Source organism: Pelophylax lessonae (assembly GCF_965119305.1).
Source record: "Pelophylax lessonae genome assembly, chromosome: 5".
In the NCBI taxonomy this organism is placed as follows: Eukaryota; Metazoa; Chordata; class Amphibia; order Anura; family Ranidae; genus Pelophylax; species Pelophylax lessonae.
Window position 1 is genome coordinate 58746589 of NC_138772.1, and position 12219 is coordinate 58758807.

The 12219-nt window shown below is 43.5% G+C and overlaps 1 protein-coding gene across 1 annotated transcript; it reads right to left on the bottom strand.

Annotated features, from left to right (window-relative positions):
* Positions 1-1336: 1336 nt before the first annotated feature.
* Positions 1337-2540, bottom strand: LOC309556425 (uncharacterized protein; the record flags this gene model as incomplete). The annotated part of the gene is made up of 2 exons (XM_082258891.1): positions 1337-2216; positions 2374-2540. 2 exons carry the CDS (start codon positions 2538-2540, stop codon positions 1337-1339), a joined length of 1047 nt encoding a protein of 348 aa, XP_082115017.1.
* Between the last annotated feature and the right edge of the window lie 9679 nt (positions 2541-12219).

Below are 12219 nucleotides of genomic sequence, written 5' to 3' on the forward strand. Positions count from 1 at the left end.
CTTCATTGTATGTATGTGACAAACTGAACCTTTTTCTTTCTTAACAGGAATCCAGGGACCAGGAATTTGCTGTGGAAGAAATTCCAGATAGTGGTGTGGGGCGTGGCCGTGGCAAGGTACCTGTTCGTGGCAACGAGGTATGTGTGCGTGGCCGTGGCACTGTGCGTGGCCGTGGCCGCAATCAGCGTCAGAGGGGTGGCGGTATTGTCCTTCAAAACGAGGATGGGGTGTTAGCGTTGCTGCAGGAAGTGCGGCAGGAGAGGCGCAATGTGGATGTGTTCTGCTGTGCTGCATACTACATCCTGGAGGACATTGGGGGACCTGAAGAAAAGCTTTGTATGGATCGCATGCTTGCCATTATGACACAATATAGGCATGCGAAACTAAGTGGTGGCTCGCCACCATCAAACGATCCATTCAACACTTTTCTTGATCCCCCCAATGCCCTCTGGGACCTCAGCAACGCTAACACCCCACTTTCAATACCGCCCCCCTCCGCAACGCCACCTACCTACCTTGTCCCCTCCGCAACGCCACCCAACACCTGTCTTGTCCCCGCCCTCCTATTTCCCACCCCACTCCTCCATTGATTTCTCCCAACTACCTACCTATTACCCGCCACCAAACTTACCTGGACCCCCTTACCACCATGAGGTTGCGCAGGAACGACATGTCCAAGCCACCCACTCGCATCCTGACATCAGCTATCCACGCGCGAAGTCACCGCGGTCAAGCCAGGACGATCAGTCAGGATACACCTACCAGCATTTGTGATTTTTTCTTTTTTTTTTTGCGTTTATTGAATAAAAGCCTTTTGTTGAAATGATATTTTGCCTCTTTTTTTTTTTTAAGTTGTATGTTGTAATAGAAGTACATCTGCACAGGCCATTAAAAGGGCTGGCACACACTTGCCACAGGCAGAAGGAAACCCCCCTCCTTCTTCTGCATGTGGCAAGTGTATGCACAGACCAGGGCTGGCACACACTTGCCACATGCAGAAGGGAAACCCCCCTCCTTCTTCTGCATGTGGCAAGTGTATGCACAGACCAGGGCTGGCACACACTTGCCACATGCAGAAGGAAACCCCCCTCCTTCTTCTGCATGTGGCAAGTGTATGCACAGACCAGGGCTGGCACACACTTGCCACATGCAGAAGGAAACCCCCCTCCTTCTTCTGCATGTGGCAAGTGTATGCACAGACCAGGGCTGGCACACACTTGCCACATGCAACATTGAACTGGAACAATGGAAGAATGATAGACATCAAAAGAACTGACATAAATGTTTAATAAAAGCTGTATGTGAAGATATCACAAAGTTTACAAGATTAATGATTTTAGACAAAATTATCCTGCCATGCCACTTCCCCATCAGGCGAGACAAAGAAATCCGCAAACTTATCTCTGATGGTCATGACTCGTGCTGTTGTTCGTAAGTCCATAAACTGCACGCGGTGCATGGGGTTACGTGGCTCTGGTTCAACGCTGCTCCTGTCGCTTCTCCTTAGGAAATTGTGCAAAACACAGCAGGCCAGGACAACCTTGGTGGCATTGTCAACATCCAGTTGCATACATGACAGCAAAACCCTCCATTTTGCTGAGCACACACCAAACGCACACTCCATAACATGACGAGCACGGCTCAACCGATAATTGAATATACGCTTGGTGTGACTCAGTCCATAGCCACTGTATGGCCTCATCAGATTTTCTGCCAGTCCAAATGCTTCGTCGGCCACCATGACCAATGGCAAGCTTGGTTCCTCAGTACACGGTAGCGGCCTGCTTGTTGGTATGTTAAGTCGTCCTTCGTGTAGCCGACGTCCAAAGGCCGATTCTCGAAAGATGCGGGCATCACCCTGGCTGCCATATGCTCCTACATCAACAGCAAGGAATTGAAGATGGGCATCAGACAATGCCAGGAGTACCACAGAAAAATATTTCTTGTAGTTAAAGTATGCAGAGCCGGAATGGGGGGGCTTCATCACCCTGATGTGTTTTCCATCAAGGGCACCGATACAGTTGGGGAACTGAGTTTTCTCCCAATATTCTACGACAACTGCTTCCCACATCTCTTCAGTCGGCTCCGGCATGACCACCTCCTTCAACTCCTCCCATATTGCCGCACATGTCTCCTTAACAATTTTGGCCACCGTGGAGACACCTAGCAGAAAATAGTGGTGTAAGGAGACAAAGCTTTGGCCAGTAGCAAGAAACCTAAAATAAAAAGAAAAAATTATTACATATTACATAAAAGAATATATCTATCTTTCAAAAATACATTGAAAATATGTTTTAACTAGGACCTCACCACCTAACCCTCTTAACCCAAGTACTAACCCTATACAAAACACCCACAAATTATTTCACTTACCGAAGTGTCACAAGCAGCCTTTCCTCCGGTGACACACTGCTTCGCATGTTCGTGTCCATCCTGGATAGCCTTGGCCTGAGCTTCTCCAGCAGGTCATCGAAAAGCGGAACGGACATACGTGAGAAGTTGTACCACTTGTCCGGATACATGCGGAGTTGGGTGTACATGGTGGTAAAGTACCCCACGGACAGACGCTGCGACATGACGGGATGCACCCAGAACCTTCGCCGTCTGCTCCTCTCATTCTCCGCCTCCAACTGTCTCCTTCTACGCATCCTTCTCAAGATGATGAGCAGGATCGCCTCATCAACCTTCTGCATAACAGGATCCATGACTCAGAAATGCAAAAAATACTCCGAAAATACAAGAAACACTCTCAGCTGATCTGAAAATGCTCTCTCCTCTCTCTCTCTCCTACCAAAATGGCATCGACACATTGCATTGTGGTTATTTTGGGTGTGGAAAATGGAGGAGTACTGTTTTTTTAAAAAAATGCTGTTTAGCGCTGACGCGGCTTAACGCGCCTTAACGCTCATTAACATAATTTGAGAAACGCTGTTTAACGCGCGTTTTTAACGCCGTTTTTTTCCGGCGTCATAACTAGCTTGGACGTACGTTTTTTTGAACGCCCCGTGTGCATGACGCCTTAAAGTGAAAAAGGTTGGACCATGCAGCAATAGAAGGAGGTGATGGCCTGGTCTGATGAACCACGTTTTCTTTTATATCATGTGGATGGCGGGGTGTGTGTGTGTCACTTACCTGGGGAAGAGATGGCACCGGGATGAACTATGAGAAGAAGGCAAGCCGGTGGATGCAGAGTGATGCTTTGGGCAATGTTCTGCTGGAAATCTTGGGTCCTGCCATTTATGTGGATGTTACTTGACACATTCCACATACCTAAACATTATTGCTGACCAAGTGCAATATATTTCCTGTTGAAGTGTACTCTTAATTTGATGTAGATAAATATCTTAGATTTAAGGAAAATCCCACGATTATTAAAATAGTTATGACATGTGTAATTGCTACACAGACTATTTGATTTTTAAATTATTATTATTAAAAATTACATTTTCATTTCAGTTTACAGCTAGCAAAGATTTTTTTAGCAATAACAAAAAAAGTAAAAAAAAATATGATTGTTTTCAGCCATGGCAACAGTATACAGAAGACATGGTTTCCCATAAACTCATCCTTCTGCTCGTGTTATCTCATTCTAGAAGTCTGTATGGAGCTTGAAGTGAAATTATTAGCAATGGCCCATGAATGTCCTTAGGTTTCGTTTAGTAGTCCTGTCATTTGTGCCAAAAGTCTTGCAGATTTTCCCTCCTGATGCTTTCTGTAATTCACTGAAATAGCTTATGTTAGTATCTACAGAGCCAAAACAAAACAAAGTCTTCCCAAAGCATGTGGGCTTATCTAAAGAGACAGCATTACAGAGCCTCCTCTCCAATTTTATTGAGTTCTGTTAACAACATTTGTAGCCCTATTTTGGGGATGGGGGGAATGAGAAATGACACTCCCTAAACAGGATATATCTGTAGGTACATAAAAGAACCAGAACCTTCGCTAAGTGAAAGACTGGATTTAATAACAAAGCTGGCAGTGTCTCCACGGTTTTTGGGAAATTACCTAGTAGACTAATCAAAGTAACTGGGAGCAGATCTACTTCAACCAGCATACAGCATTCACCCTAGGTACACAGATGCACACCAGTATAGAAAAATGACACGCTTTATATAAGGAAGAAAGAAAAGATGAATAACAGTAGAAACCGGTATTATCAGTAAAAGGCCTGAAAGAAGTCCTGGTGGAATTGTGCACATATACCCAGGTATATAACGTTATCAATAGAGACACCTCCAGATAATTGTTGCAGCAAAGTCCAGTTGCCCCTGAGGATGATGCAGCATATGTCTTTGTGTAAGCGACCTGAAGACAAGATCTGCGGTTATGGGAGGAGCCTCCAACTGTTGTCCAACCAGCCTGGAATGGAACTTTTTACCAGCAATACCTATGGTGTTGCACTGAAACTCAAAGTTAGCCTATCCACTCTTAGCTTTAGTCCCTCTCTAATAGTGTATAATAGTATTTTTCTGGTTCGGGGCATGGACAGGGCATGTGGCTGAGACATTCTCTCTTTCTCGCCACTTCCTCCTTCCAGGATTTCAAAGCAAACAACTCAGGAACAGGAAGCACATTCCCTTTAATATTTATAGCTTTTTACAGAGACAATTGAGTACTGTCCGTGATACTTTTTTTATTTGCACTAACATACAATATTTTAGGACAAGCTTTCGGGGTATGTCCCCTTCATCAAGATCCAAGCAGTACTGATCCACAAAATGTTAGCAGCATGGTAAAGAAACACAAAATCTCTGACTCTGTGTTTCTTTACCATGCTGCTAACATTTTGTGGATCAGTACTGCTTGGATCTTGATGAAGGGGACATACCCCGAAAGCTTGTCCTAAAATATTGTATGTTAGTGCAAATAAAAAAAGTATCACGGACAGTACTCAATTGTCTCTGTCGCAAGTGCACTAATACGGCTACAATTACCTTATAGCTTTTTACAAATTCAGACAGTAGAGGGCAGCAGATCCCTACACATTCTACAACACTACCAGTGAAAATTAAACTAGACATCTGCTGACTGCTTAAAAGACTACATCATTTTAATAGTTCTTATTTACCTGACTTTAACCTTTCTTTGTCATGACCATAAACAAATCATTTATGAAATCACTATGCATTATTGTTCAAGCCCAACTAAATTTTGGTGTGCAAAGCCTCACAATTGATTTTCTTTACAAAGAAGCCACAGTTTGAGCCCGCTGTTGGCTGATTCTGTGTCAGAGGAGAGCACAAATGAGTGCACTGCTGTAAACCACAAGAGAAGTATTGCCAAAAAAAGCATTGGCTATACAGTACTATCTTTTCTCTGGCTTCTTCCTGCAGTATCACTGCTTTGGCCTCAAGCTTAGGTCTTGTGTCTGTTCCTCCAGACCTTACAGCAACACGTTGCTCACATATAAAGTTTGTACCTCTCTCTCAGCTCTCTCACAGGCCCTTGCTTTACTAGCCCATACCCTGAGCTCTGGGCAGGGGACCTCCTGTCTCCCAGGTGGAGCCCTGAATCATTGCTATGCACTTGATTATAAAGGCTGTGCACACCTTCGCACCTATCCTGTTGGTCTCTGGTAAGACCTGGATACAGACCTAGAGGCTTTGTTCCTCCCAAGACTCTTTAAACTCTCAGAACTTCAGAAATCAATCTGGGAGTTACCAAACCCGGTGAAAACTGAAAGACTACTCTCACAAAAAAAAAAAAAATATGTATATATATAAAACTTCCAGTCCTGCTGACCACAGTCCAGCCCCGCTAAAGTCTGAAGGACAGTAAACCCGCATTTTGTTTAGAAAGTTTGGAGACCTCTGCTGGTCTACATCAAAAGCAATGCATTTATACCATTGTGGAACCCAACTCTTAAATCCTCTTAGTAAACATTGTGTGCACTGTTGTACCCACTTCTTCACAGCTACTTTCACCTAATCTGTTTCATTCAGTCGTTGTCCCCAAAGACTGTGCTTAATTGGATTCATCAAGTGGAAATCAGAGGGCGCTAAATGTGGGCTGTATGCTGTATGGGGGACCACTGACCAGTCACATTTGCCTATTACTAGATTTGTTGCCAAAGAAGTGTGTTGTCACTTGCTCATTGTTTTGGTGAATGTGGATCGCTTTCAGATTCTTGTTTGGTCATTTCCTTCTGATGACTTCTCTGAGTCTTTCAAGTGTCTCAATGTACTACTAACTTGTCACGGTATAGCCACATTCGTTGTTCAAGGAGAATAACACCCTTGTCATCCCAAAAAACAGTCACCATGCCCTTTTGTGCTGATCACTAGCTTATTCGTGTCAGTGGTCACAGTTGGTAGTTTCTCACTGTGGTTTATCGTCAGTGCTGGTTTCCGCTACTTTAAACTTCTTCATCCATCTTCGCACATTGCTCTTGTCAATGGTCTCACCTCTGTACACATTTTGTAGTCTTCTGTGGATGTGGGACTACCTGCACCCTTCCTTCATCAAGAACTCAGTAACGACACGTTGCTTCTGCCTGAAATCCATTATTTACCTGCGATAAAAAATAAGAACATTTACTATAGAGGAAGAGTTACTTTACCAAAATAGGAAATTTGAATGACCTACTGTATGTAAGCTACTAAAAAAGTTATGCCCACGTATGCATTACTTTCAGTACAACGCTTGTATGTGTGTACGTGTCATTTAATCAACTTACAGTAAATTCAGCAAGTATCAGTGTTTTAAAGACTATGGGAATTGTAAAATAAAAACTCATGAACTGAGACGTAAGACTGGCATGTTACTGGCATATTACCGGGTGCTGGTAATAGGCTTGCTGGAAGAATATCTTTTCCTTAAGCGCTATCTGACAGCGAGAGTTGCTCCTAGCAGTGACTTTATGTGTAGCAGACCTTCCTACTGCAAAGAGAGACCCACTAGTCACAGCAGATGCAAACAGCAGGGAAGCCCACTTACAACTGTGTACTGGCAGTAGCAAAGTGTGAAAACATCTAAACACACAGATTAAAAACATATAAGGAAGCTGTTTTACCTGCCACACTATTTGTGTTTATATCTTTTCAATCCTGAGATATACACAGCTCTGCGGAGGATGAAAACATTTTTTCTGTTACAATCAGGGATTACACTGCTCATACCACTCAGCCTCCAGCCTGTTGATTGGACAGTGGAGGAATAGACAGATTGAGAGTGGCACTGTATAAGAGATTGCAAGAGACCAGGAGAAGTATGGGATAGGCTAAATAATTAACAAATATTACCATAATCATGAATCAACTGTTATCTCTTTCCTCTCTCCTTTTCTTTTTCCAGCAGGGGCACTTCATCTATAATGTAGGTCCCTGTACCAGTCCATTTACTGTTTAAACTTTTGAGGGGGCAGTAACAAGTTCAGCAATCTGCCCCTCTATCTCCCTCCTCTCCTGGGAGATGTGGCCACGCTTACTGAACAGGGACACACCTGGACAGTAAACAATTTCAGAGACTGTGTGATTCCTCTGCATAGTGAAAATTACATAAGTGGTACATTCATGGCTTGATCTAGTGGGAGATTTCAGTGGTGCCCCACCCCATTCTCCAAGGAAGCTGTGCCTGCTGGGCTCCTTCTCACATTCCCATTTGTGCACAATCTCAGGCAACACAGCTTCTCTTCCTCTCCTCCCCCTCCCTCCTCTCACACAGCACACAGCTCAGATCAATTCTGTTACAGACAGCCTTTATCTGCACACTGTGCAGCTGCCTGCTATGCTGCAAAGCCATTTTTATCTGGGAACTTCACAGGTCAGAACTGCAGCATAGCAGGCAGCTACACAATGTGCATTTGATTAATCTGGAGAGAATCCATTTAAAGGTTCAAGATTTGGCCTGGTGCTCGTTCCATAGCAGACTCTATGTATAGGGCAACCTGAAGAATTGCTCTGTGGAGAACTATGGTTGTCCAAGAGTGGATTGCGGTGAGCTGGAGGAAATGATATACCATTTCTTGCTTCAGTGCCCCTTCAGTGTAGAAGTCTATAAGCAGGTTGATGGGGCTCTGGGTATTCCTTTTCTTTCCTGCTTGAGCTATGCGGAGTGGGCATACGGGGCCTTTCAAACTCACTGGGATTTTGCGTTTGAAATACTTTTTCTAGTTGGCTTAGTTGTCTGTTACTTTACGTGAAATGCACGGTGTTAGGTTTCCACTCGGAAAAAGCCCTTCCTGTTGAGGTGGTGGAGTACAAGATACAAGATTCTGGGTGAGGTTGGGAAGATTCAGGCTCTTTAGAAGGAGAGGGGGCGATGGGAGCCCCGGACAAAGGTGTGGAGGAATGTCAGGCTGCCTCCAAAGACACCCAAAAAATGCCCAATAAACGCCTGCAACAAAAATGCCCAGGTGTTTTGTTGCAGGCGTTTATTGGGCATTTTTTGGGCGTCTTTGGAGGCAGGCATGACATCTGAACTTCTGTATAGGGGTATATATAGACACACACATATATGTATATATACACATACACACATATAGGTGTGAAAGGAGCGGAACCCCATCCCTGCGCTAAAAAAATTCTAAGAAATGATCTTTTTTTCTGGTTCTGGACATGCTACAGAACTGAAAACTTCACAGGTACACTTTTAAGATCCCCCCCCCCCCCCCAAGACTCTAAATCCAAATAAATCTCTTTTTTTTTTTTTTTTTTTTTCAATAATTTTTTTAACCACTTTACCACCGGAGGATTTTGCTGTCTTACGTCTGGGCCACTTTTTGCGATTCGGCGCTGTGCAAATTTAACTGACAATTGCGCGGTCGTGCGACACCGTACCCAAACGAAATTTACGTCCTTTTTTTCCCACAAACAGAGCTTTCTTTTGGTGGTATTTGATCACCTGTGCAACTTTTACTTTTTGCGCTATAAACAAAAAAGTAGCGTTTATTTTGAAAAAATAACAATATTTTTCACATTTTTGTATATGAAATTCCCCCCAAAAAATATGTAAAAATCAAATTTTTTTAAAATTTTTGGCCAATTTGTTTTCTGCTACCTATGTTTGGTAAAAAAAATCACAATAAGCGTATTTTGATTGGTTTGCGCAAAAGTTATTGCGTTTACTAACTAAGGGAAAGATTTCTGTCATTTTTGGTGTTTTTTTTTTAACGAGTAATGGCGACAATCTGCATTTTTTTTTGCGGGAATGCGACATTGCGGCGGACAGATCGGACCCTTGACCGACATTTTTGACACTTTTGGGGGTACCAGTGACATTACTGCAGTAATCAGTGCTATATATATGCACTGTTACTATAAAAATGACACTGGCGGGGAAGGGGTTAATTTTATTGGAGAGGGAGGGGTTAATGTATGCCTGGTGCTTACTAACGTGTGGGGGGGGGTGACTGAGTGACACAAGGACAGATCGGATGTTCAGCTATGCTGAACACTCCGATCTGTCACTCCCTGTCACTTAGGAGATCCGCCCGCTCTGTTTATACAGGCGGGCGGATATCCAAACTAGATTCCCCGACGATCGGGGAAGAGCAATCCTCCCCTGGCCCGACTCCCGCTGTGAATGAAAACAGCGGGAGTGCGCCTCCGGCGGCGCGCGAGCGCCGCCTACAGGGGGAGGAGTCCAGCGACGTAGGTCTACGTCGCTGGACGATAACGAGCCACTGTGCTGCAGTAGAGGCACAGTGAGCGGAGGTCAAGTGGTTAATAATTGGCTCTCAATCAAAAAACGACAATGTTTAAGAACTTTTTTTTGTGTGATTAATAGTCCCTGGGCATGACCCAGAACCCAAGGCACTTTTTAGGGGCATTTATTGGGTTTTAGGGCTTCAAAATGGTGTTTTTTGATTACCGAAGTTCGGGTGCCATTGATTTCAATAGGGTTCTGGAATCCGGGGAAGTTCGGGTGTTCTGGTCGAACCGAACTTTTGAAAAGTTTGATCATCCCTACTTATGAGGCTGGGCATTGTTGTGCACCAGGAGGAACCCAGGACTCAGTGCACCAGCCTAGGGTCTGACAATGGGTCCAAGGATTTCATCCTGATACCTAATGGCAGTCAGGGTGCCATTGTTTAACATGTAGAGGTCTGTGTGTCCCTCAATGGATATATGCCTCCCCAGACCATCACTGTTGTGCCACCAAACCGGTCATGCTAAACGATGTTACAGGCAGTATAATGTTCTCCACGGCTTCTCCATACCCTTTTACATTTGTTACATGTCCCCAGGGTTAACCTGCTCTCATCTGTGAAAAGCACGGGGCGCCAGTGGAGGACATGCCAATTCTGGTTTTCAATGGCAAATGGAAATTGATCTCCCTGGTGCCAGGCTGTGAGCACTGGGCCCATTAGAAGATGTCAGGCCCTCAAGCCACCCTCATGAAGTCTGTTTCTGATTGTTTAGTCAGAGAAATTCACACCAGTGGCCTGCTGGAGGTCATTTTGTAGGGCTCTGGCAGTGCTCATCCTGTTCCCCCTTGCACAAACGAGCAAATACCTTTCCTGCTGATGGGTTAAGGACCTTCTACAGCCCTGTGCAGCTCTCCTAGAGTAACTGCTTGTCTCCTGGAATCTCCTCCATGCTCTTTGAGCCTGTGCTGGGAGACACAACAAAACTTCTTTGGCAATGGAACATATTGATGTGCCATCCTAGAGGAGTTGGACTGCCTGTGTTACCACTATAGGGTCCAGGTATCGCCTCATGCTACCAGTAGTGACACTGACCCTAGCCAAATTCAAAACTAGTGAAAAAACTAGTCAGAAACGTTGAGTAAGGAAATGGCCTTCATCTGTAAAATAATTTCTGTTTTGAGGTTCATCTCATTGTTGCCCATCTAGTGCACCTTTTGTTTATTTCATTAACACCAAAGCAGCTGGAACTGATTAACAAGCCCCTCGACTACTACCATATCAATATCCCATAGGTTTATTTGACTTGATGCTATACTCGGATTAAAAAGTGTTCCTTTGCTTATTTTGAGCAGTGTACAATAATTTGTGCATTTCATTTTGTAAACCATCACTCTCAAAAAGTGCAAATGCTAAGGTGCCAAAGAAGAACCATGAAGTTCCAAGATTTAAACATGTGTACTAATGTATACAAATGTATATCTACTCATTCACAAAAAAAGAAAAAATTGTGCATAAAGTCCAAAAACAATATATATGTATCTTGACGATATATGATTCTCCACCAACCAACAGCAACAAAAATATATTTTTCTTCTTATAAAGTCCCACAAAGTAACCAGAAGGAGTTAGCAAAGGTAACGTGAGATTCTTCAACAATAAATTGTGTGCAACCACCCAGTGCCATCCTCCACCGATCCCAAACTGACTCACCAGATTGAGTGGGGTTATATACCAGCATCAGTGCCTTATAACACAATATCCAGACAATTCCCCACGCTGCTGTTAACGATCTAGCCTTTTCCTCGGACTCTCTCTCTCAGAAGTGTATAGGGAGCACATAGGGTTTAGAAAGGAGGAAGGAGAGTCTACATAGTGTAAATCTGTAAAATAACTTGAGTTTATTAAAACACAGTACACTCACATTTTGCTAGTGTCACCAGACACTAGGGAACAAACGATGGTGTCAGCGTCCTTGCCCCGCCCGACTAGTTTCGTCATTCAATGTCCTCATTGATAGGAAGGGCGGGGCTAGGACGCTGACACCATCGCCCATGCCCAGATCATGCTCACGGCTTTGAACCACAGTCGGAGGCGTGAGATACATATATTTAAAGGCATTTGTTACGTGCTGACGAATCCCATTTTAAAAAATGATGGTTTGTATTAGTGCTTTATTATGATATATGATAAATGTAGGGGGGAGTACTGCGCTTCAGAGATAATATGGTGTGAATCAATGCATATACAGATTTGTTATATTTCATAAATAATGTTCACAGTGAGTAATAATATACTTACATGAGAGGGAAAGGTTATGCTAGTGTTTCTCATTCAATCAAACAAATATAATCTCATATAAGTAGTGGACTAATCAAATAAATCTTTTTAAAATTAAAACAATATAGATATCTGTGCAAAGTGCATTACTTCTGTGCAAAATAATGGCTAATTCATATAAAGTGCTTCATATATAACCCCAGTGGTGGGTATTTGTAGATGTATAATATACAGTGCCTTGCGAAAGTATTCGGCCCCCTTGAACTTTGCGACCTTTTGCCACATTTCAGGCTTCAAACATAAAGATATAAAACTGTAATTTTTTGTGAAGAATCAACAACAAGTGGGACACA